Source organism: Trachurus japonicus, chromosome 2 (assembly GCF_045865225.1).
Source record: "Trachurus japonicus isolate A0001 chromosome 2, Traja_1.0".
Classification (NCBI taxonomy): domain Eukaryota; kingdom Metazoa; phylum Chordata; class Actinopteri; order Carangiformes; family Carangidae; genus Trachurus; species Trachurus japonicus.
In genome coordinates, this window is record NC_140908.1 from 1,463,200 (window position 1) to 1,489,051 (window position 25,852).

The following is a 25,852-nucleotide window of genomic DNA, read 5'->3' on the forward strand; positions in this document are numbered from 1 at the left end:
GGTTGGAGAAAGATGAAGAAGAGGCTTGAGGAGGAGGATGAGGAGTAGGAGGAGCGGAGGAAAAGGTGGGAAGAGGAGGAGAGGGAGAAGTAGGATCGAAGAGGAATGGAGGAGGAGGATTAGGTAGGGAGAGGAGGGAGAGGAGAAGGTGATGGAGGAGAGTGGTGAAGGTTTGAAGTAGGAGAGTTGACTGTTTGTGGTTAGTTCAGTTGCTGTACAGAGCTCTCGAGCGTCAGGTGGTGTTTTCCCTGATACACTGCGTCTCTCTTCTAACTTCTTTACTTTTTATCTCCGTTTTCCACGTGGCCCCGCCCACATCTCAATCTCCCCCGGCAACCTGCAGCCCATACGCCACGCAACTGACCACCGAATCCTTCGCTCCCATTGTCTCCTCCTCCTTTATCCTCCTCCTCCCGCCTACAGACTAGCACCAGACGGTCTGAGGGAGAGCCGCAGGGTCTCCTCTTACTCTGGCTGACACCTCCTCCTATTCCTCTTCCTCACTCTCCTCTTCCTCCACCTGACCCCCTTAGTTACGCTGCCATGACGCGACCCGACAAGCACTGGGGCATGCGCCCCTGCAAGAAGAAGCACTCGGGAGGAGGAGGGTAGGAGGAGGAGCTCAGGAGGAGGAGGAGGGTGGAGGTGGAAGGAGGAAGCAGACGATGAGGACGAGGGAAGAGTGTTGGGAAGGCTGTGGATGTGAGGGAGTAATAAGGTAAAATTTAGAGCGTTACTTAGCCTCGTAAAAATAGTCCTGTGGACCGGTGAGATTGGGAGCCTTGATTTTGGGGGAGGAGGAGGTGGAGGAGAGAGGGGGTTAGAAGAAGAGAAGGAGGTGGTGGGGGGAGGAAGAATGAAAGGTGGGGGAGGAGGTGGGGAGAGTGGTAGAAGTGAAGGAGAGGGGGGAAGTGGGAGGAGTGTAGAGAGAGATGTAAGAGATGGAGGAAGGGTTGGACTGAAGAGAAGGAAGAGGATGGAGAGGAGAGGGGTGAAGAGAAGGATGAGGAGGAATGGGAGGAGGGAGGGTGGAGAAGGGGCAGGAGGGAGAGGAGGAGCCCAGGGAGGACATGAATACAGGTGGGGGAGGCTGGGGCAGGAGGAGGTGATTGGGGAGAGGGAAGAAGATGAAAGCGGGAGTAGCGAGGAGGGGAGGTCATAGGGAGGAGAAGGAGGAGGATGTAGAGTGAGAGAGAAGAAGGAGAAGAAGAGGAGGGTGGAGGTAGATGAGAGCGGAGGTGGGGAGTTAGAGATGGAGCATGGAGAGAAGGAGGAGGAGGTTGGTGGTGAGTGAGCGCTTGTTTCCCAGGCCCTGTGTGGAGTCGGGTGGAGGTGACATAACGCATCTCGGTCTGAATGTAGAAACAACGGAATCGTCTTTTTACAACATGTGAACAACGTGAACGACCATCAACCTTTCCATTAAAAGTCAATGTATATGATTACGGTTGACACGCGTTGGCGCGTAGGGAGACGCGTTTTGGGCGATTCGAGCGTCAGCGTGAGAGCCAATGACGCGTCCATCGTAGGGATCGGTTGGCAGATTTCTTTAATAATTGTTATAATCGCCTAATCTGCCTGAATTTATTTTGTCCATTTTGTATATCCTTGCGAGGCCAGCGCACCACGCCATATGTTTTATAAAAAAATATGAGATCAGGTCTCACCAGCGTGCTTGGCAGGGCATCCAGGCCACTAGTCACTAGCCGCTCTATTGAATTGGCATCTCTCGTGCTCCTTTTGGGCCGATTACCCTTCGCCATTTTAATAAATGCGCTTCTAGGGATTAAACACACCCTCTATCTTTGTGGGACATACAAGGTAAATAAATAAAATAGTGCTTTCTTTGCTTTGTTCTCAGTTTCCCTCCTCCTGGATGCTAATACCACCCCTGTGCATTGTGAAGCTCAGATTTATACCGACGGTGTATGTCTACCGACCTATAAGTTAGAAACGTAAGCTTAATTGTTCATCAGTGGCAACATTGTGAATGACGTGAGTCGAGTCAGTCGACCCGGTTGCTTGATTAATTAGTTGCTGCTAACTATTAGCTCGCTAGCTTATATTGCCACCGGTCGTTTTCGTTACAGATATTGACCTCACAATAATCACAGCTAATGTTAGGGGTCTCACCCAGAGGTGGTGTTTGGTGTTTATCTTTGAAATGTTGCGGGGTACTTGCTGGCGACGGAGGCTCATACGGGGAGCAACCCGCTCACCGCTCATTGAAACAAACATTGATACCTCGGTTGCTGAAAAAAAGATTAGAATGGGAAGAAAGCGAGAGCTTACACGTTGAGGGAGTGTCTCGACTTCCTCGTTTCTAGACCTTGCAATTAAAATAGCCCTACCATAAAGCTTGTAGCGTCTTAGTTCCCTAGTCTGTGCCGTGGTATTGGCAAGAGGCATTCGCTGTTGAAAATGTTACCCGCTTCTAAATGGGTTAAGTCTGAATGGATGGAAAGACAAACACTAGTTGTTGACAACCTGAACCTCTTTGTTATCGTGATAATTATCGTTTTTAATCGCGATTACTTTTGGACACAATAAGCGTCACATGAAATTTTTCATGATCGTCCCATCCCTTGTCCATCTGCTGCCTTCGCATCATCGCCGGTCCATCGCTTATGAACAGATGAAAAACTTCAAACTTTTCAAGGCGACCATCGCGTGACGCTGTGTTCCGCGTCATACAATCCAGTGTTGATTATTTCAACCACATCGTCACCGAACACCTAGACTAACAGACACACATTTTAAAACATGGGTGGAGAAGATTCACTGTGGCTTTGTAGTCTCGGCCTCACCAGAACCCTCCTTCAGGAGTAGATTATCTGTGGTCTGTGTAATAAAACAAAAAAAAACACACGGGGGCTGTGTGTGTTGTTTTCCTCAGATCAATATTATAGTCAATGCCATTTTGGCCGTTTCCCGGTGCTTTTCGACCACAACGTTCGGTACTTTTATCCACGTTCGTAAGTAAAAAAAAGATAATTGCATCTTGCTGAGGGTCTGTGGGCCTTCAGCTTCCTACCTTATGATTTTTTTAATATGTATTTTATATTTATTATATATTTTCTCAGCCATGGTTGTCTGAGAGAGAGGTAAGAAATATAGCGGGGAGGGAGGTGGTGTGGGTTTGGCATTGCATCATAGCGCGTTGTTGTTGATAGCTGACTGAAGCGATGAAGCGTTGGTTGAAAAATGTTGACAAAATGTGTCTAAAGCGATTACTCGCCATCGGGTCCATCGCGTTTTGGTATCTGCATTGTGTACGCACCGGTAGCGTAAACAAAGATGGCACGCACCTCCCTCATGAGGGCTTGGTCTGGACTAGGGGGGTGGATCTGAACTACTAAGCAGGAGTTAGCTCACAGTCGGCCATATGAGGCGTCCGGGCTAAATTGCTCTGACTCTGGCTTGCAGTTTATTAGTATAGAGCAGTAGTAGATAGGTGATCCAGTCATTTTCACTAAAAAAGTACTATTCTTAACTCGTCGTGATTATATTATAATCTGTATGTAGCTTATTTACTTTAACTATTTGCTTAATGTCACTATAATGGTTACTTTTTCAATAAATATTACATTATTTAACATTTTCACGTGTGATTATTATCTATGCTGCATCATATCTGCATTAGACGTTACATTAAAATTCAAAACGTTTTGATCGGAACAAAAAACTGGGAGCATTGTTCTGAGTCATTATAGCAGAAACATGCACCCTTAGGCTTTTAATGCTATGAGGGAGTGAGTTGCCCGTCCCAAGATGGCACGCCGTATACTGGCTACGCTTTGTCTTTGGGAAACAGCAGCATGCGGTGTGACCTGAGTCATCTCAGTTCTTTTATATATATCTATGTGTGTAGGCTGCCGTCGCCGGTTGGCAGCGCCTGACCTCCGCCCTACTACGCCCCATATATGGTCATATGCAGGAAGACTGAAGATTTTGGTGTTTTTTAAAGGGGAATTGCGTTAATTTTTTTTTTTTACAATCTAGACCTTATTTCTAGCATAAAATCCGATCATTTCCTCACCCAGATAACTTTGGTGTCATTACAAGTCGTTCAGATGAAATGAGCTCCAGCCGAGAGCCGCGTATATCCGTATAATGGAGTCTACAGGGCAGCAGAATGCAGCCTCTAAATAACACATTATCTGCAGAGAAACTCCTTCAATTCAGCAATATTTAGTTATGATACGCCTCCTTTTCCTCCTCTCCTCCTACTCCTCTTTCTAGTGTTATCAACATCCGGGGTCTGTAGGTTGACCTACTAACCTCTGATCTAGAAGATTCTGATAATAATCATTCCACTTCGGCATTCGGGTCCATTTTTAGCACAACTAGCCGGAGCTTTAGTGAGTAACTAACCATAATCGCAGTAGCAACAGAGATGACATCATCCAGGTCAGAGGTCAGTAGGTCAACCTACAGACCCCGGATGTTGATAACAGCTAACCCCGGACTCAGAGGGGAATAGCACTAGCCTATCATGATATTGCTGAAATGAAGGAGTTTCTCTGCAGATAATGTGTTATTTAGAGGCTGTATTGCGCTGCCTCGCATTATACGGATATACGCGGCTCTCGGCTGGAGCTAATTTCATCACAACGACTTGTAATGACACCAAAGTTATCTGGGTGAGGAAATGATCGGATTTTATGCTAGAAATAAGGTCCAGATTGTAAAAAAACGCAATTCCCCTTTAACACCAAAATCTCAGCTCTTCCTGCTTTGACCATATTTGGGCGTAGTGGGCGGAGTCAGGCGCTGCCAAGCCGGCGACGGCAGCCGACCACATAGATATATATATAAGAACTAGATGACTCACCCGCAGCTGTTTCCCAATGACAAAGCGTAGCCAGTACGGCGGCCATCTTGGGACGGGCAACTCTCTCCCTCAGAGCATTAAGCCTATGGTGCATGTTCTGCTATAATGACTAGAACTTGCTCAGTTTTTGTCCGTTCAAAACGGTTTGATTTTTATGAACGTCTATGCAGTTATGATGCAGCATATTTAGAATCACGGATAATTTTAATAATGTATTTTTTTTGTAAAAGTAACATTATAGTGACATTATGCAAATAGTTAAAGTAATAGCTACATACTGATTTATTTTTCACAGAGTTATGAATAGTTTTTTTAGTGAAAATGACTGGATCACCTATCTACTGCGCTATAACTGCAGCCAGAGTCAGAGCAAGTTGCCCGTCCTCATATGGCCGACTGTGAGCTACGCCTGCGTGTAGTCTGATCCACCCCCTTGGCCGACCAAGCCTCAGAGGAGGCGGCCATCTTTGTTTACGCTAACGGTGCGTTCACACCAAACGCGATGGACCCGATGCGAGTCGCTTGACACATTTGTCACATTTTTCACCATCGCTTCATCGCTTCATCGCGCTATGATGCAACCCACCTCCCGCTATTTTCTTTCTCTCGTCAACCATGGCTGAGAAATATTAATAAATATAAATACATATGAAATATTCATAAGGAGGAAGCTGTAGGTCCTCTGACCCTCTGCAGGCATTATCTTTTTTATTACGATCGTGGTAAAAGTACGACGTTGTGTCGTAAAGCTCCGGGAAACGGCCATGGATGTATATTATTGATCTGAGGAAAACACACACAGCCCCGGGTGTTTTTTTGTTTTTTTACACAGCCACAGTTCTTCTCTGAAGGAGGGTCTGGTGAGCGAGACTACAGCCACAGTGATCTTCTCCACCATGTTTTGAAATGTGTGTCTGGTAGCTGTGTCGGTGACGTGGTTGAATATCAACACTGATTGGATGTCGCGGCACAGCGTCACGCGATGTCGCTTGAAAAGTTTGAATTTTTCAACTTCAAGCGATGGACGCGATGATGCGATGGCCGCGATGGACTAGGGATGGGACGATATGAAATTTCATGTGACGATTATTGTGGCCAAAATAATCGCGATTAACGATATTATCACGATAACAAAGAGGTCAGGTTGTCAACATCTTGTTTGTCTTTCCAGTCATCAGACTTAACCCTTTTAGAAGCGGGTAACAGTTACAGCGGAGCCTCTGCCATTCACGGCCATGACTGAACTAAAAGCTTTAGGGCTTTTAATTTGAAGGTCTAGAAACAGGAAGTCGTGACACTCCCTCACTGTAGCTCGCTTTCTTTCTTTCTTTTTTTCAGCACGTATCAATGTTGTTTCAATGAGCGGTGCTCCCTTGAGCCCCGCCAGCAGTACCGCAACTTTCCAAAGATAAACACCTCTGGGTGAGCCCTAACATTAGCTGTGATTTTGTGAGGTCATTATCTGTAACGAAAACGACGGGGCAATATTAGCTAGCGAGCTAATGTTAGCAGCAACTAATTAGCAAGCCGGTCGACTGACTCGACTCTCGTCTTCACATGTTGCCACTGTTGACATTTAGCTACGTGTGCTAACTTTAGGCGGTGATATTCACCTCGGTATAATCTGAGCTCACAATGCACAGGGTGTTTAGCCAGGAGGAGGAAACTGAGACAAGCAAAGAAAGCACATTTTACCTTGAGTCCCACAAAGATAGAGGGGTGTTTATCCCTAGATGCGCTTTTAAAATGGAAGTGTTGGCCAAAGGAGCACAGAGATGCTATGCAAGAGTGCGGCTGTGACTAGTGGCTGGATGCCTGCCAAGCACGCTGGTGAGACATGACTCTTTTTTTTTTTTTAAAACATGGCGTGGTGCGCGCCTCGCAAGGATTACAAAATGGACAATAAATTCAGGATTATGGCGATTATACAATTATGAAGAATTCTGCACGATCCCTACGATGGACGCGTCATCGCTTCATCGCGTCGCTCGAATCGCCCAAAACGCGTCGCCCGACGCGCCATCGCGTGTCATCGCGTCATTTACATTGACTTTTAATGGAAAGTTGTGGCGTTCACGTTGTTCACGTTGTTAAAAGACGAGTCGTGTTTCTACTTTCAGACCGGAGAGCGGTGATGTCACCTCCACCCGTCTCCACACAGGGGCCTGGGAAACAAGCGCTCACCACCACCACCTCCTCCTCCTTCTCTCCTGCTCCTTCTCTTCTCCCACCTCCGCCTCATCTTCCTCCTCCCTCCTCTTCCTTCTCTTCTTCTCTCTACTCTTCATCCTCCTCCTTCTCCTCCTATGTCCTCCCCTCCTCCTTCTCCCTCTTTCTCTTCTTCCCTCTCCCCATCTCCTCCTCCCGCCCCCCCTTATTCTTCCTCCCTCCTCCTCCTCCTCCTCCCCCTTCTCCTCCTCCCTCCTCCCCTTCCTCCTCTTCCTTCTCTTCTCCCCTCTCCTCTCCATCCTCTTCCTTCTCTTCCTGTCCTCCCCTCCTCCTTCTCTTCTTCTCTCTACTCTCCTCCTCCTTCCCCCTCTCCTTCTCTTCTTCCCTCTCCCCTCCTCCTCCCCCACCTTCTTCTTCCTCCTCCCACCTCCTCCTTCTCTTCTTCTATCTCCCCTCTCTCCTCCTCCTCCTCCTCCCCCAAATCAAGCGCTCCCATTCTCACCGGTCACAGGGACTATTTTACGAGGCGTAGTAACGCTCTTATTTGACCTTTTTACTCCTCACTCACCTTCCCACTCTTCCCCTCGTCCTCTTCGTCGCTTCCTCCTTCACCTCCTCCCTCCTCCTCCTCCTGTGCTCCTCCTCCTCCTCCTCCTCCCGTGTGCTTCGTCTTGCAGGGGCGCTTGCCCCTGGGCTTGTCGGGGTCGTCGTCATGGCAGCGGAACTGATGGGGGTCAGGTGAGGAAGAGGAGGAGGGAGGAAGAGGAAGAGGAGGAGGTGCAGCCAGGAGGAAGGAGGAGACCCTGCGGCTCTCCCTCAGCCTCTGGTGCTTGTCCTGGAGGCGGGAGGAGGAGGAGAAGGAGGAGGAGCAGAGGGAGGCGAAGGATGCGGGGGTCAGTTGCCGTGGCGTAGGGCTGCAGGGTTGCCGGGGGAGATGAGAGGGGGGCGGGGCCACGTGGAAAACTGGAAGATAAAAAGTAAAGAAGTTAGAGAGAGACTGCAGTGTATCATGGGTAAACTCCACCTGACGCTCAGAGCTCTGACTGCACCTGAACTAACCACACCAGTCAACTCCTCCTACTTCACCTTCTCCTCTCCTCCTTCACCTTCTCCTCTCCCTCCTCTCCTCCTAATCCTCCTCCTCCTTTCCTCTTCGTCCTACTTCTCTCCTCCTCTCCTCCTTTTCCTCCGCTCCTCCTACTCCTCTTCCTCCTCTCCTCTTCTTCATCTTTCTCCTCCTCTCCTCCTACTTCTCTCCTCCTTCTCCTCTCCTCCTTCTCCCTCCTCTCCTCTCCTACTTCTCCTCTCCTCTTCCTCCTCTCCTCTTCTTCATCTTTCTCCTCCTCTCCTCCTACTTCTCTCCTCCTACTTCTCTCCTCCTTCTCCTCTCCTCCTTCTCCCTCCTCTCCTCTCCTACTTCTCCTCTCCTCTTCCTCCTCTCCTCTTCTTCATTGTACTCCTCCTCTCCCCTTCTCTTCCTCCCGCTCCTCTCCTCTTCTTCCTCCTCCTCTCCTCTTCCTCCCACTTCTCTCCTCCTTCTCCTTTTCTTGCTCTTCCTCCTCCTTTCCTCTCCTCTTACTTCTTTCCTCCTTCTCCTCCTCTCATCCTCTCCTCTTATCCTCCTCCTTCTCTCCTCTACTCTTCCTCTTCTCATCCTCCTCCTCTTCTCCTCCTCCTCCTCCTCCTCCTCCTCTCCTCCCTCCTCCTCCTCTCCTCCTATCCTCCCTCCTCCTCCTCCTCCTCTCCTCCCTCCTCCTCTTCTTCTCCTCCTCCTCTCCTCTCCTCCTATCCTCCCTCCTCCTCCTCCTCCTCCTCCTCCTCCCTGTCCTTCAGCAGCGGGCGAGTTAGATAATAAGACAGAGAGAGAGAGAGAGAGGAACAAAGAAACACAGAGTGGAGCAGCGAGTGAGCGGGCGTGCGAGGCAGCAAAGAGTGGGGGAGGGGAGAGAGAGAGAGAGAGAGTCTTCTGTTTTCCATTGCAGACGCACACACATACACACACACATACACACACACACACACACACAGAGCCAGAGGTTGTTTCTGAGCCGGTGGGGAGACACACACACACTGCTGAATTATTTATCAGCCTGGACACACACACACACACACACACACACACACACACACACACACACACACACACAGACACACAAACACACACACACACACACACACACACACACACACACACACACACACACACACCTTCATTATGTGTTAATTCTGAATGAGTATAGGTGTGTGTGTCTGTGTGTTTATGTGTGTGCACTCAACAGGAACTTATTATTTACTGGGCGCACACACACAAACACACACACACACACACACACACACACATACACACACATACACACACACACACACACACACACACACACATACACACCTCTAATAGACAAACTGCAGGTTTATTGATTTTTTTTCCAGAGTGACATCATCACCTGCTGTGACTCGTGGCTCCGCCCACCTGTCAATCAAACTGTGATGTCACGTGGGATCAATTAGACACATCAACAATCGCTTCCCCTGCGCGCGCGCGCGTGTGTGTGTGTGTACCGGCTCCATCTGGGAGATGTTAGACGGCTATTAGCACGCCATGAGGCCGCCACGGGTTCATACACACACACACACACACACACACACACACACACACACATATATATATATACACACTATACACACAGGAACACACACAGTCAGAAGACACACACACACACACTGGTGTTATTCCTCTCGTGTGCTCCGGCAATCAAAGAGAGAGAGAGAGGAAAAAGAGAGGAGGAGGAGGAGGAGGAGGGGGGGGGGGGGTGATGACAGCATAGAGAGAGAGAAAAAAAAGGAAAGAAAGGGAGAGAAGGAAAAAAGAGGGAGACGGGGAGAGAAAAAAATGAAATCTGAAATCTGAAAGGGAGAGGGAGAGAATGAAAAAAGAGAAGTAAAAAAAAATAGGAAGAGAAGGAAAAAAGAGGGAGAGAAGGAAAAAATAGAAAGACAGGGGGAGAGTAAGAGAGAGGGAGAGAAGGAAAAAAGAGGGAGAGAGAGAGAAAGAGAGAAGAAAAAGAAAGAGAAGGAAAAAAGAGGGAGAGAAGGAGAGAAGGAAAAAATAGGAAGAGAAAGAGAAAGAAAGAGAGAAGAAAAAGAAAGAGTGAGGTTTCATCAACTGTGATGCCTTCAAAATAAAAGCCTCCCTCAGAACAGACTGTGATCACTTCCTGTCAATAAAACAACAACGACTGATACTCAGTGATCGATCATTGGCTGATTATTGATTTCCTCATTGATTCCAATCGTATCGATCTGATTGGCTGTGACCGGTCTGCTCTGATTGGCTGCTGCTCTCACCTCTGGGCCCGTCCCTCCTCACAGACGTGATGTCACCCCAGCCTCCGTTGACCTCTGACGTCGCCCTGAGGACCGGCACGTCCACCCTGAACTTCCTGTCCACCTGCGTTGCCGTTGGCGGCGCCAGCGTTGCCATTGGCGGCGGTAGCGTTGCCGTTGGCAGCGGCGGCCAGTGTGCGAGCTCCGCAGGAAGCCGCGGTTTGTTGAGTCGCAGCCCGTTGAGCTCGATGCACACCTTCAGCTTCTTCACGTCGTCGGGGGCGGAGTCTGCATAACGACAGGGAACGATCAGCCAATCAGCGGTGAGAGACAGAAAAACAGGAAGCTCCTACTCCTTCTCTTCTCCTCCTTCTCCTCTCCTTCTCTTCTCCTCTCCTCCAACTCATCTTCTCCTTCTCCTCTCCTCCTTCACCTTCTCTTCTCCTCTCCTCCAACTCATCTTCTCCTCCTACTCTCCTCCTACACCTGCTCTTCTCCTCTCCTCCTTCACCTTCTCTTCTCCTCTCCTCCAACTCATCTTCTCCTCCTCCTCTCCTCCTACTCCTCACCTCCTTCACCTTCTCTTCTCCTCTCCTCCAACTCATCTTCTCCTCCTCCTCTCCTCCTTCACCTTCTCTCCTCCCTCCTCTCCTCCTCTCCTCCTTCACCTTCTCTTCTCCTCTCCCTCCTCTCCTCTTCCTCCCACTTCTCTCCTCCTCTCTCCTCCTCCTCCTCTACTGTCTTCCTCCTCCGCCTCTCCTCTACAATTCCTCCTCCTCCACTCCTCTTATCCTCCTCCTCCTCCTCCTCCTCTCCTCTACTCTTCCTCCTCCTCTCCTCCTCCTCTCCTCCTCCTCCATCAGAATGGGCGGTGCTCACCTGTGGGCTCCTCCCCTTCCCTCCCCCTCTTCAGCCGGTTGCTGTTGACGATGCTGCTCTGGTGAAACGGCTCCAGGCTGAAGACCCTCCTCCGGTTGGCCGGTGATGATGTCATCAGGGGGGCGTGGCCCTGAAACCGACCAATGGCTGCAGGGAGGAGCGTCTGCTGCCGTTTCCTCTTCTCCTCCTCCTCCTCTTCACCTTCACTCTTCTTCCTCCGCTGCTGCTGCTGCTCCTCCTCTTCCTGGTGGTCGGCGTGGCGACGGGGGCACGGGGGCGTGGTCAGCGAGGGGGCGTGGTCGTGAGGGGGCGTGGTCAGCGAGGGGGCGTGGCCATGAGGGAAGGTCGCCTGGAAACCTGCACGACACAAACAGATCCATAAGAAACTGATGACGCTTTTAACTCTTTAGTGACCGTTTGCGATTTTTCTTTTTTTTTCATTATATGCCAGAACGTTGGCGACCTTTGACCTTTTATTTCTTCTCTCTCTCTTTTTATTTCTTCTTTCTTTCTTCTCTCTGTTTTTCATTTTTTCTTCTCTCTTTTTATTTCTTTTCCCTCTCTTTTTATTTCTTTTCTCTCTCTTTTTATTTCTTCTCTTTCTTTTCATTTCTTCTCTCTCTTTGTATTTCTTCTCTCTTTCTTTTCATTTCTTCTCTCTTTTTATTTCTTCTCTCTTTTCATTTCTTCTCTCTCTTTTTATTTCTTCTCTCTTTCTTTTCATTTCTTCTCTCTTTTTATTCCTTCTCTCACTCTCTTTTCATTTCTTCTCTCTCTTTTTATTTCTTCTCTCTTTCTTTCTCACTCTCACTCTCTTTTTATTTCTTCTTTCTTTCTTCTCTCTGTTTTTCATTTCATTTCTTCTCTTTCTTTCTTCTCTCTCCCCCTCTCTCTTTTCATTTCTTCTCTCTCTCTTTATTTTTTCTCCCTCTCACTCTCTCTTTTTTCTTCTCTCTCTCTCTCTCTGTGAGGATCATCCGACTCGTGGTGCGTCCCGTGGCTCCCGGCCACATTATGCGCCATGGCAACGGGCCATCAAAGCCCATCGTCATGGCAACATTGTCGTCTGGGCGCGTGCACGGACGACTGCTGCTTAACATGCACACACAAACACATACACACACACACACAATCGAAGCAGCAGCTGCAGTTCCTCTCCCGACCACTAGAGTGACAGTTACGGAGCGTTTTTTGGGGGGCGTGGCCTCTTTGAGTGACAGCTGGTGGTAGTGATGTCATCGCTCACCTAATCAGCTAATTAGATGAATCAGATGAAGCTCCTCCTCTATTAGTCCAGTCATTTTATGAGAAAAGGTTAAACAAATTGCAACAGAAGCAAACTCATCTGATTTTGTATCCTCAGCATGTCCTGAGTGAGGGAAAAAAAGCCCCGAAGAATCCCATTAGGGGAAAGTTTCGAAAAACACCCAAACATATCCCATTTATACGCATATAAAAAATTTTTTTCACGTGAATAGGGTAAAATTTTTAACCTTTAGATATCTCCACGAAAATTACTGAGTTGATTACTTACATTAAGACAAACAAAAAATGTATTACAAGTTTTTTGAAATTCTTTGTTAACATGAGCAAATTTGCATAAATTTGTATAAATTTGCATAAATTCCACCGTTTTGACGGCACGTGTGTATATGAAGTTTCTGTGGTGGTACCGGCATAAAAATTGGAATGAGTTGACTCCATCGGTCAACCGACAAGTTGACCACTTTAAATTTCAAGATGACTGCAATTTTTCAAGACAGCCACATCCTTAGTAGAGCAGGTATGACATGCTCCGTCTCTATTAATGCTCATGGGCCTAAATTGGTTCCATTCCTTTTTTAACTGTAATATCATATTACAGTTAAAAAATGTCTTGTTCAATCTTGTTAACATATATGTTAACAAAATTGAACAAGACATTTTCACCTGCTCTACTCAATGTTTAGATCAGGTGTTGTATGTATGCAAATTAGCCATACGTAATTGGATTATGCACTGTTGGCTCATGTCATACCTGCTCTACTAAGGATGTGGCTGTCTTGAAAAATTACAGTCATCTTGAAATTTAAAGTGGTCAACTTGTCGGTTGACCGATGGAGTCAACTCATTCCAATTTTTATGCCGGTACCACCACAGAAACTTCATATACACATGTGCCGTCAAAACGGTGGAATTTATGCAAATTTATACAAATTTATGCAAATGTGCTCATGTTAACGAAGAATTTCAAAAAACTTGTAATACATTTTTTGTTTGTCTTAATGTAAGTAATCAACTCAGTAATTTTCATGAAGATATCTAAAGGTTGAAAATTTTACCCTATACACGTGAAATTTTTTTTTAATATGCGTATAAATGGGATATGTTTGGGTGTTGTTCTAAACTTTCCCCTAATGGGATTCTTCGGGGCTTTTTTTCCCTCACTCAGGACATGCTGAGGATACAAAATCAGTTGAGTTTGCTTCTGTTGCAATTTGTTTAACGTTGACCCCTTTTTTGGCCTAAAATTACTGGACTATATGACCATATTTGGATCGACAGGGAGTTTGGGGGCGGAGTTACAGAGCCTCCATCTTTATTTATGTGTGTTTGTGTGCACATTTGGTTTTCTGGAGGAAACTGGGGCAGTGGTATGTTCGAGTCAAAGTGAGCGAGGTGCACAGAGAGTTCAAGTGTGTGTGTGTGTGTGAGTCTTTGAAAGACACACACACACACAGACTAAAAAAGAAAGCGGGAAAGAGACAAAGAAAGTGAGGGACTTCAAGTGAGTGAGATCAGCCAGAAAAAGTGTGTGTGTCTGTGTGAGAGAGCATGCACGTGTGTGTGTGTGTGTGTGTGTGTGTGTGAGCATGCACGTGTGTGAGCGTGCACGTCATCCTGCAGAACTCTCCGGAAATCCTCTTACCTCTTGGAGCCTCGGCAGCGGCTGCAGAGGGAGTTCTTACTCCTCCTCCTCCATCTCCTCCTCCTCGTCTCCCCTCGCTCTGCTGGCAGCGTTCCCACCCCCCTCCCCCTCCTCCTCCTCCTCCTCCTCCTCCCTCTCCCTCTTTCGTCCTCCCCTCCTCTCCTTCCCTCCCTCCCCCTCCCCTCTGGCCTCCTGCCAGCTCCGTCTCCCCTGTTGCTGTTGAAGCTGCTGCTGCTGCTGCTGCTGTCATCCCTCCTTCCTCCTCGTCTCCTCCTCCTCCTCCCTCCTTCTCCTTCAGCTCCAGCTCGGAGAAGCGCAGCATTGCACGCTGGGAAAACAAGAAAAAAAAGAAGAAACAGAAGAAGAAGCATGAAGCATCAGAGAAGTGACAACATCTGGTTTCTGAACTTTCCTGCTGCTAACGAGCTCGTTAGACTCCGTCGTGAGTTTCAGCCATTGTTTTTGGCGGTAACCGTGGGTAACCAGCGGCGGCGGCGGCAGCGGCGACGGTGTGGTAACCGCTCCCTGTGCGCCGCCTGACAGGCCCGTTCTCCTCCCTCACCTCGCTCTGCCCCGACCACAAACCCATTTTAAAACTTAATGGCCCGTGAAACGATCTACAAATCCATCCAACGCCGCCGCCGCCGCTCGGGTCCGGCTGCACCCAAGGGCGTATGTGAGTTAATTTGAACCTTCCCCCTCCTCCTCCTCCTCCCCCCTCTTCCTCCTTCAGCAGCTTCACCTCCCTGAGCCGGCGGCGTTTCAGAGGAAACGACCACGGTGAAGAAACTGAACTAAGAGTCAGAAGCAGAAAATACTTTGTTCATGTTCAACAGGACGTCACAACACATCTTCATCTTCATCTTCATCTTCATCATCATCATTGTCATCATCATCATCATCTGTTGGTTCACTGTCTGTGACGCTATAAACCACACATCTAGCTGCAAGGATGGAGGAGGAGGAGGAAGAAGAGGAAGAAGAAGTAGAACAAGAAGAGGAGGAGGAGGAAAAGGAGAACGAGATGGAGGAAGACGAGAGGAGGAGGAGAAAGAGGAGGAGGAGAATGAGGAGGAGGAAGAAGAAGAGGAGGAGAAAGAGAAGGAGGAGGAGGAGAATGAATGAGGAGGAGGAAGAAGAAGAGGAGGAGAAAGAGAAGGAGGAGGAAGAGGAAGAAGAAGAGGAGGAGGAGGAAAAGCAGAAAGAGAAGGAGAAGGGGGAAAGAGATGGATGAAGAACTGGAGGAGGAGAAAGAGGAGGAAGAAGAAGAGGAGAAGAACAGGAGGAGGAGGAACAACACAACAACAGGAGGCGACAAAAAGCAAAGTCAGAGAAACAAAACCAGATGTTGACCTCTGACCTCTGACCTCACAACCCCAAACATGCACCAGCCGAGATGGAGAAGAGAGGAGGAGGAGGAGGGAGAAGAAAAAAAGGAGAAAGAGGAAGAGGAGCAGGAGGAGGAGGAGGAGGAGGAGACAAACATCTGTCCTCACCTGCAGCGCTCTCTGCTCGCGGCCCAGCGTCCTGGCGTCGGCCAGCAGCTCCGTGCTGAGGCGTTTGAATCGGTCGCCCACGAAGCCGGAGGAGGTGGAGAGGCGTCTGGTGAGGCTGGAGCGCCGCGTGCTGCCCTGCTCCTCCTCCTCCTCCTCCTCCTCCTCCTCCTCCTCCTGCTCTTCCACGTTGTCTCCGTCCCGGGGGTGTGTCCTCCCGTCTGCACAGCTGGACGGCGACGTGTCTTCGCGTTTGAAGTCCAAAGGTTCTGTGGTCGGGAACGTCGGTCTGGTTCTGACACAGGAGGAGTCAATGACGCTCCTGCAGATGGAGGAGGAGCAGCAGGAGGAGGAGGAGGAGGAGCAGAGAGGAGGAGTCGGAGCGCTGGAGGTTCTGGGAGAGAGCAGAGTCCGGTTCCTGCAACACGGACCCACAAAGGTTCTGTTGACGCCACCAGGAGGGGGTGTGGCTGCAGCGGCGGCGGCGGCGTCAGCTGAGGGGGCGGAGCCTGAAGGGACGCAGCCAGAGGGGGCGGAGTCTGAGGGGGCGGAGCCTGAGGGGGCAGAGCCTGAAGGGACGGAGCCAGAGGGGGCGGAGCCTGAAGGGACGGAGCCAGAGGGGGCGGAGCCAGAGGGGGCGGAGCCTGAAGGGACGGAGCCAGAGGGGGCGGTGCCAGAGGGGGCGGAGCCTGAGTCCACCAGCCTGGTCCAGTTTCCACCAGAACCAGAACCAGAACCAGAACCAGAACCAGAACCAGAACCAGAACCTCCGCTGCTCCTCGCTCTGCTGAACTGCTGAGGAGCCGTGCGGGCGCAGCTCATCGTCTGCTCCTCCGGGACGTCTGGAGACGGACTGAGCTGCTCCTCCTCCACCTCCTCCTCCTCCTGCTGCTGTCTGGTCTCCTCAGGAGGTGATGCAGACCTGAGGTGAGGAGGTTCTGATCCCGCGAGGACCTTCGAGCGCCGTGGCACTCGGTCTGGACCGCCGGGCTCGGAGGACGAGCGGTCGTCACTCACCTGGTCGTAAGAGAAAGAACAAGATACGTAGTGATGAAGAACCACAGGAACTTTTACCTTAAAGGGACAGTTCAACATTTTGTCAAATTGGCCCATTGCCATAATCCCTATAGTCATAGCAGTAGGTTCGTTACCTTTAATTGTCGGTGCAAGCTATTTTTAGAACGGTGGAGCAGAGCCGTGAGCTGCTCAGAGCTACGCTACGGAGGCTCATGGGATTTCTTGGTTTCCCTCATCAAACTCATCAAATACACAATCCAACAACTCCACAACGCTCTGGTGGACAAGTTGTGACCTGCACATTCACCACGCTATGAGATAATAACACAACGTTACCAGACAGAGTTGTTTTAGAGGGAAATACAGAGACTGCTTGATGAAAAATTGTCCCTGAAGCCAACGTGCATCAGCGGTTTTGCATGAATTTCCCTCTAAAACAACTCTGTCTGGTAACGTTCACCAAGATTTCAACCAAGAAATCCCATGAGCCTCCGTAGCGTAGTTCTGAGCAGCTCACGGCTCTGCTCCGCCGTTCTAAAAATAGCTTGCACCGACAATTAAAGGTAACGAACCTACTGCTATGACTATAGGGATTATGGCAGTGGACCAATTTGACAAAATGTTGAACTATCCCTTTAAGCTTCAAATCCTGCATAGTCCCTCTTTAAAGACATGTACAGATGCACATGTTTTTATGTGTAATTGTGCAAATAAAATTAGAAAATGCAGACACGCACCAGGTCGATACAGAGCACATCGTCTCGGCTCTGGTTCATCCTGGGGAGTTTCCTCTTCTCCTGCTGTGTCTGTGCTGCTGCTGTAGGAGGAGGAGGAGGAGGAGTGAGCTCCTTCTGGTACGGACTCACTGCAAACGGCAGGTTGTGTTTAGGAGCAGCAGGAGCAGCAGGAGGAGGAGGAGGTGCAGGAGGAGGAGGAGGTGCAGGGTAGAAGCTGCTGCTGCCCCCCCCCAGCAGGACGGGGTGGGCGTAGGACATGCGCTGCAGGGACATGGTCTCAGCCACCGAGTATGGGATGTAACGGGTGGTGTAGCCCAAACCAGGAGGCAGGTAGGAGTCACTGAAGAGCTGGAGGGAGGAGGAGGAGGAGGTGCTGCCAGGCTGGAGGGAGGAGGAGGTGCTGCCGGGCTGCAGGAGCTTCTCCTCAACATCTGCTTTGGCTGAACCTCCAGATGTGTGGGTTTCCTTTCGCTCCACGTCGGTGGAGACGACGACACATCTGGGCTTTGGAGAAGAAGAAGAAGAAGAAGAAGGAGCTGCAGCAGGAGGAGCAGCAGGAGGAGCAGGAGGAGGAGGAGCAGGAGGAGCAGGTCTTCCTCCTGCAGCACAGTTCTTCTCCAGCGAGGAGGAACCAGAGGAGCTGTCTCCAATCTGAGGTTTGATGACGGCTGTGGAGGAGGAACCTCCTGCCACGGTCCACGGGGAGGAGGAGGAGGAGGAGGAGGAGGAGGAGGAGGTGCAGGAGGAGGAGGCGCTGCTGATCTTCTCTGGGTTTTTTAAAGCTGGAGGTTTGTTCAGCCCGAAGCGAGACGGAGACGGAGACGGAGACGGAGGTAGAAACCCAAACGTGGACGAGAAGCCGCTGGCGAATCGCTCCAGGTCTCTGGCCGACAGGTCCAGAGGTTTGTCTCCCGGTTTCCGCGGCGACGCGGCCGGTGATTGACAGGCGGCGGCGTTGCTGCAGCGCTCTGAGCCGGCGTCTTTGGTTCTGTTGCTGCCTGAGTGCAGGTTACTGCTGTGGAGTGAGGAGGAGGAGGAGGAGGAAGAGGAGGAGCAGGGCGACTGAGTGATAGAAGCGCTGGCTGAAGTGTTGACAGCTGCTCCTCCTGCACCTCCTGCTCCACTGCTGCTCCTGGAGGAGGAGGAGGAGGAGGAGGAGGAGGAGGTCAGACTGGTTCCGCTGCTGAAGGCCGACGGCTCCTGTTGGCCCGGGGGGGAGAGGAGGTTAGGAGGAGGAGGAGGAGGAGGAGGAGGAGGAGCGGCCGTGGGGATCCTGGCGATGGGAGGAGGAGCCATCGAGGAGGAGGAGGAGGAGGAGGAGGTGATGTGTGCCGGGGCGTAGCGGGGCAGATAGAACAGCCTCTCCCCGCCGTACGCCACCGGCTGCTGGAGGAAGGCCGGCGGCGGCGGCGACAGGAAGGACGCGGCCTTGTACGCCATCACGTCCAGGAACGGGTACACGGCGGCGTCGGCGTACGGGTTGAACCATGGCAACCGCAGGAAACCGCCACCGCCGCCGCCACCGCTCAGCTCCAACTGCTGCTGCTGCTTGTCGCCAGGCAACACTCGGCGGTCCAGCCCCAAGCCGTCGGCCCCGCCCACAGGAAGCAGCAGCGCCGGGTTCTTATAGAGGCCGACGTATCCGGCGCCAGGTTTGTACAGCAGCTCGTAGCCTGGAGGAGGAGGAGGAGGAGGAGGAGGAGGAGCGGTGGCGCCCGGCTGCGGGGGCGTGTCCGCTGAGAGGGGGGGGCGGGCGCCGGGGTAGAAGAGCCCGCCACCGGGGGCGCCGAGGTTCTCCCGCCCCAACAGGGCGTTACGGTCGATGGCGAGGGCGGCGAGAGGGTTCATCCTGTAGGAGGCGCCGGCGTCCACCTGAGACACAGACACAGCTGGTAAAACAGGAGGAGGAGGAGGAGGAGGAGGAGGAGGAGGAGAGAGGAGGAGGAGAAGGAGGGGGAGGGGGAGGAGGAAGAGAAGGAGGAGGAAGAGGGAGGAGGAGGAAGAGGAGGGAGGAGGAAGAAGAGGAGGAGGAGGAGGAAGAGAGAAGAGGAGGAGGAGGAGGAAGAGAGAAGAGGAGGAGGAGGAGGAAGAGGAGAGAAGAAGAGAGAGGAGGAGGAAGAGAGAGGAGGAGGAGGAAGAGGAGGAGGAGAGAGGAGGAGGAGGAAGAGAAGGAGGAGGAGGAGGAAGAGGGAGGAGGAGGAAGAGGAGGCAGGAGGAAGAGAGAAGAGGAGGAGGAAGAGGAGAGAAGAAGAGAGAGGAGGAGGAGGAAGAGAGAGGAGGAAGAGGAGGAGGAAGAGAGAGGAAGAAGAGGAGGGAGGAGGAAGAGAGGAGAGAGGAAGAGAGAGGAGGAGGAGAAAGAAGAGGAAGAAAGAGGAGGAGGAGCAGCAGCTTGAAGTCAGAAAATAAACAGTTCAGACTCTTCAAGGACAGAGTTTCATTTCTCCTTCATGGAGGAAATCAGAGTCATTTATTTATTTATTTTTATTTTCTTATTTCTATTTTTTAAATGTTTTCAGTTTTCCTGGACGAGCTGCAGCACCCGGAGCTCCTCTCTCCCTCTACAGATCCAGGAAACACAGAGAGATGAAAAAGGACGAGAGGAGAGAACGAGATAAACAAAGACAGGGCGAGAGACAAAGGGAAAGCATGGCAGAAAAAGAGAGAGAGAGAGAGAGAGAGAGAGAGAGGGAGAGAGAGGGAGAGAAATAGAGAGAGAGGGAATGAGAGAGAAAGATTGAAGGAAGAAAATTCAGCCTAATTGAATTTCCTGTCACACGGAGCTGTGAAGCAGCTCTGATTGGATATCAGCCCTAGGCCATTAGGACATGTGGGAGGAAGAGGAGGAGAGGAGGAAGAAGAGGGGGAAGAGGAGAGGAGAGGAGAAGAGGGAGAGAGGAGAGGAGGAAGAAGAGAAGAGGAGGAGGAAAGGAGGAACAGGAGAGGCGCAATAAAAAAAACAAGAAGAAGGAGGATGAGGAAGGGAGGAGGAGGAGGAGGAGGAGGAAGAGGAGGAGATGAGGAAGGGGAGAGGAGGAAGAGGAGAGGAGGAGGAAGAGGAGGAACAGAGGAGGAAGAGGAGGAGGAGGAGGAGGAGGAACAGAGGAGGAAGAGGAGGAGGAGGCGTGGCCTCACCATGCTGCTGTGCTGCCTCTGTTTCTGATTGGACGCTGCTCAGCTCGTCATGTCTGTGGGCGGAGACAAGAGAGCAGATCAATACTCATCAATACTCATCAATACTCATCAATACTCCTCAATACTCATCAATACTCCTCAATACTCCTCAATACTTGTCAATACTCTTCAATACTTGTCAATACTCCTCAATACTTGTCAATACTCTTCAATACTTGTCAATTATCGTCAATACTCTTCAATACTCTTCAATACTTGTCAATACTCGTCAATACTCGTCAATACTCTTCAATACTCTTCAATACTCGTCAATACTCTTCAATACTCTTCAATACTTGTCAATTATCGTCAATTATCGTCAATACTCGTCAATACTCTTCAATACTCGTCAATACTCTTCAATACTCTTCAATACTTGTCAATTATCGTCAATAGGCTCTGTGCACAAGTCCCGTGACGTACTTCCGCTTTCCCCGGTTGTCGGCATATCGGTTTCCGGCTAACTTCCTGCTTCATTCGCTTACTATTATAGAGCGTCTGTCACAATAAACTTTTCGAGATGCCTGCAAAATCTGCCCAAAATATAGATCAACGATGTTCACTGCATTGTGGATGCCCACTCCCCTGCTCCCAAAAGCAAACGAGAGAATGGCTTTCGTCTTTATATATAAAGACGAAAGCCATTCTCGAGATACGTGCACTAGTCAGTAGAAGTTGTTGTTGTTAGCCGACCAGCGAACGTTAGCGACGTGCTATTTTTAAAGCTTTGCGTTTGTTTCGTATTAAAGTTTGTTGTTGTACTGACTGTGTTCACTATGAGGGGTGTACTGCGAAGGCAGTTTAGTGGGTTAGCGAGGTATTGAGTCTAAAGCCAGGCTCTCCTGTACTAGGAAGGTGGCTCTCTTTTAACCCGGCTAGATCACCACGGTAACTTATGCTTAGCTCATAATCTGTGGTCCCGACCAGGTTCAGACCAATAAAAGCGCCGCTGTTTCACTATTTGACTCATTTACAGCTGGCGTCACCTTTACTTTGAAATAATATAATAATCTATATATTTTACTTTTATATACAGTCAGTGTCACACTGAAATAAGTTGTGCGCTCGCAGCAGGACATGGATAATCAGATGGATAATCGGTGAAGTTAATAATTTCACTTAATGTGACCATGAATACTAGAGCTATAACAACTGTCATTTTAAATTGTGTTTTATAGGCTGTTGTTTTCATATACCCTATTTCACTGATCGCAAGAATGCGAGTGTGTGTTTTATTGACAGCGAGGCTGGATGTGCGTATGGAAACAGTGGATTGTTTAGGTGCTGTGGCTACAAACAAATATTGTCTCTGTACAAAGACAACAAGACCTTTGTAAGTGTGAAAACAGTGTAGACCTATTCAAGATTTGCGTTTGGGCAACACATAACAGGCGACATTTTAATTTAATGTATTCATGGTCACATTAAGTGAAATTATTAACTTCACCGATTATCCATCTGATTATCCATGTCCTGCCATGTCCTGTCCAGCAGACAACTTATTTCAGTGTGACACTATATAAAAGTAAAATATATAGATTATTATATTATTTCAAAGTAAAGGTGACGCCAGCTGTAAATGAGTTAAATAGTGAAACAGCGGCGCTTTTATTGGTCTGAACCTGGTCGGGACCACAGGTTATGAGCTAAGCATAAGTTACCGTGGTGATCTAGCCGGGTTAAAAGAGAGCCACCTTCCTAGTACAGGAGAGCCTGGCTTTAGACTCAATACCTCGCTAACCCACTAAACTGGCTTCGCAGTACACCCCTCATAGTGAACACAGTCAGTACAACAACAAACTTTAACCTCTTCATGCAGAGGCCATTTTTGGCAATTTTCGCCTGTTTTTGTATCACTGCAATTAAAGCTTTATAACCACAGAAGTACTAATCCCACAACTATGGTTTATGGCTTAAATGAAAGACAACCTTTGTCCCTTTACATCTATATCTATAAAATATTGAATTGAGTCATTCCATAAAAAATTGAGCTTCTGAAAATACATTTAAAAAAAAAAAAAAAAAAAACGAGTTGGAAATTTTTGGTGAAAAGGTGATATTTCAAAATCCTAATTATAAAACAGGTTGAATGTTACATATATGGTTCACACACTCCCTGTCCACATGTGTACCAAATTTTAGGTTGATATGTAAAACTACTGAGGCACTATAGAGTTTTTCCAAAGAGTGTCCCTTGGCGATGTCCAGTGTGCAAAACCTGTCCAAAATTGTCCAATTTGGCTAAAATGCACACTGCAAGATTTTAGTGAGATTTTTTTTTTTCCAACAGATAACCTATTGGGGCCAATCACACACTTGATGGCTTTTAGGAACATTAGTTACATAAGTAAAATGCCATTTGAAAATTTAATTTAGGGGGATTAATATTTGGTGTCCAAAACCCATCCAAACAGGAATTTACCTATTTTCGCCTGTATTATATTGTTATTTTCCTTTAAAACTCCAGAAGTAAACATCCCACAACCACCAGTGATGGCTTAAATTAACAAGGACATTTTAAATAGAATAGAAATAGAATAAAACATTATTACATTAAAACTGGGGCAGTAAAAACACACTTTTTGTGGTGACTTGTATTGCTTACTTGTTGACACAAGGGGGAGAGGGAACCACAGGAACCAGCTGGGTGCAGGCTTAAGCTTTGCCCAATCAGGGATCATTATATATCAGGTCACACCTTAGGGTCTCTGCTATTGGACGAAAAAGTTTTCACCCCCGTGACTTTGATTGACAGGGCACGAGAGATGCGCAAAGCGGGTGCGCAGTCTGACGGATAATAGCTCATAGCATTAGCACTGCGGGTAAACGTAACCTATCATGGATTATCTGGTCACGATGGATAAAATCGAAGATGCCCATTTTGTCGAGCACATCTTCAGCTTTAACAAGAGGGTAAGCTTGTAATTTTATTCAGTGTTTTAGTGGGTCTATTATTGATGATTGTCCGTATTTTTCGGTACTCGAAAATGACTTCCGGGCTTGTTTGTGTTGGGTGAGCAGGCTTGTTTAAAACTTTGATGGGGTAAAAACTGCATTTTTGTTCTTTGCTTTTGTTTATATGACAGTATACGATTTTTTGGTGGTGAAAGAAGAGGTGTACAGATGGTACATATATGTTTAAATCACCTTCGTTGTTCACGTGACGTCGCTTGTGGGCTGCCGTAGTCTGATATTGTTTGAGACATTTTCAGTGACTGTGAAAAAACCGTAGCACCTAGAAACTTCTTTTTTTTTCTACATGTTGCCGAAAGTGTCCTTAAAAGGTCTGTGGTGGAGTTTTAATTACACCAGGCCTACTTTCGTTTGTATTAAGGACGCCCTTCATGTGTTATTAATTTGGGACGCCGGCGTCCCAACCACTAGGGGGCCTGCGTGAACAGGTTTACGAAACAAACGCAAAGCTTTAAAAATGGCATGTCGCTAATGTTAGCTGGTCGGCTAACAACAACAACTTCTACTAACTAGTGCACGTATCTCGATATATAAAGACGAAAGCCATTCTCTCGTTTGCTTTTGGGAGCAGGGGAGTGGGCATCCACAATGCGGTGAACATCGTTGATCTATATTTTGGGAAGATTTTGCAGGCATCTCGAAGATTTATTGTGACAGACGCTCTATAATAGTAAGCGAATGAAGCAGGAAGTTAGCCGGAAACCGATATGCCGACAACCGGGGAAAGCGGAAGTACGTCACGGGACTTGTGCACAGAGCCTATACTCTTCAATACTCGTCAATACTGATCAATAGTCGTCAATACTCATCAATACTCTTCAATACTCGTCAATACTCGTCAATACTCTTCAATACTCTTCAATACTCGTCAATACTCTTCAATACTTGTCAGTACTCGTCAATACTCTTCAATACTTGTCAATACTTGTCAATACTCTTCAATACTCGTCAATATTCTTCATTACTCATCATTAGTCGCCAATACTTGTCATTACTCATCAATCAGAACAAGGAATAATTTATTGATCAGTTGTTATTGATTACAGGTAACACATCTGGATGAAGTCGATTGACCTCAGAGACGAGGTGACCCGTGTGTGTGTGTGTTCCTGTGTGTGTGTGTCGGCTCAGAGAGATGAGAGACAGAAAACACACACACAAACAGGAACACACACACACACACACAGCCTCTGTCTGCAGCGATGCTCGACATCTTTGTGTGTTTCTGTGTGTGTGTTCTCTCTCTCTCTGCTGGATTATGAGTTCCTCGGGAAACGAGGCGACGTGCCTTATCTGTCCTCCGGCTCAGCGATAACACACACACACACACACCGACACACACACACCGAGGAACACACACACACACACAGGAACACACACACACAGGAGCACACACACACACACAGTAATTGATGGCTGTTAGGGAGCTGGGATTTCAATAACGGCTCTTATCTCCAGACTATTGAGGGACAGCTGTGTGTGTGCGTGTCCGTGTGTGTGTGTGTGTGTGTGTGTGTGAGTCTGTATGTGTGTGTGACACCGATGTCCATCCATCAAACCACCCTCACACACACACAACCACACTTACACACACAACCACGCACACACAGCTGGATCTGTTTGCCAGATTTCCAGCTGTTTTTTCTTATTTCTGTGTATATGTGTGTGTGTGTGTTAGTTTCACCTGGAGAGGTCACCTGTTGGCTCCGCCCACCACCACCACCGCGTTGCCCGGCAACAAAGACCCTCTCCACGTCTGAAACAGAGTGAAGCAACGACAGGTCTGAGTTCACCTGAACGCAACACCGGGGTCACATGACATCATCAATACTGGATCGATCCGGTAATGTTTCAATCCAGTTTTCCTAGAATTTTCTTTGAGAAATGTTACAATTTTCTTCTCAATTTTTCTTTTTTTTAACTTTTTTTTCCAAGAAATTTTACTTATTTTTGTATTATTGTTTGCCCCTTTTGAGAGAGAAATTTAGCCACATTTTTCTATAAGTTTTTGAGAAATTTTATTATTTTTTTCTCAATTAAAAAAAAACGACTTTTTACTTTTTTGTTTGTTTGTTTTAGAAATGTTACCACTTTTTTCTAAAAAAAAAAAAAAATCCTAAACTTTTTTTTGTTTATTTTTTTGAAATCTTACCTTTTTTTCTAGAAATGTTTCAACTGTCTCTGAGAAATTGTAGCCTACCACTCTTTTCCAGAAATTTCTCCATAATCTTTCAAAAATGTAGTTTACGCCTCATTTATACGTACGTTGATTTGTTTTCTTCAAAATGTTGTCCAATGGGGGCTGTTGTCTAATCAATTTTGGGTCCTTGATGTAAAAAAGTTTGAG

At 48.3% G+C, this 25,852-nt stretch overlaps 1 protein-coding gene across 1 annotated transcript in view; it reads right to left on the bottom strand.

The window, feature by feature from the left end:
• The window catches only part of LOC146990488 (uncharacterized), a 51,031-nt gene that overhangs the window by 22,596 nt on the left and 2,583 nt on the right, over positions 1–25,852 (bottom strand). The window contains exons 2-10 of the mRNA XM_085803657.1: positions 18,557–19,233; positions 17,458–18,376; positions 16,375–16,624; positions 15,611–16,251; positions 14,304–14,442; positions 11,463–11,563; positions 11,207–11,336; positions 10,349–10,615; positions 7,806–7,966 (exon numbers count right to left, since the gene is read on the bottom strand). Of these exons, the coding sequence (XP_085659783.1) occupies positions 7,806–7,966; positions 10,349–10,615; positions 11,207–11,336; positions 11,463–11,563; positions 14,304–14,442; positions 15,611–16,251; positions 16,375–16,624; positions 17,458–18,376; positions 18,557–19,233 (3,285 nt within the window). The remainder of the gene's footprint in view (positions 1–7,805; positions 7,967–10,348; positions 10,616–11,206; positions 11,337–11,462; positions 11,564–14,303; positions 14,443–15,610; positions 16,252–16,374; positions 16,625–17,457; positions 18,377–18,556; positions 19,234–25,852) is intronic.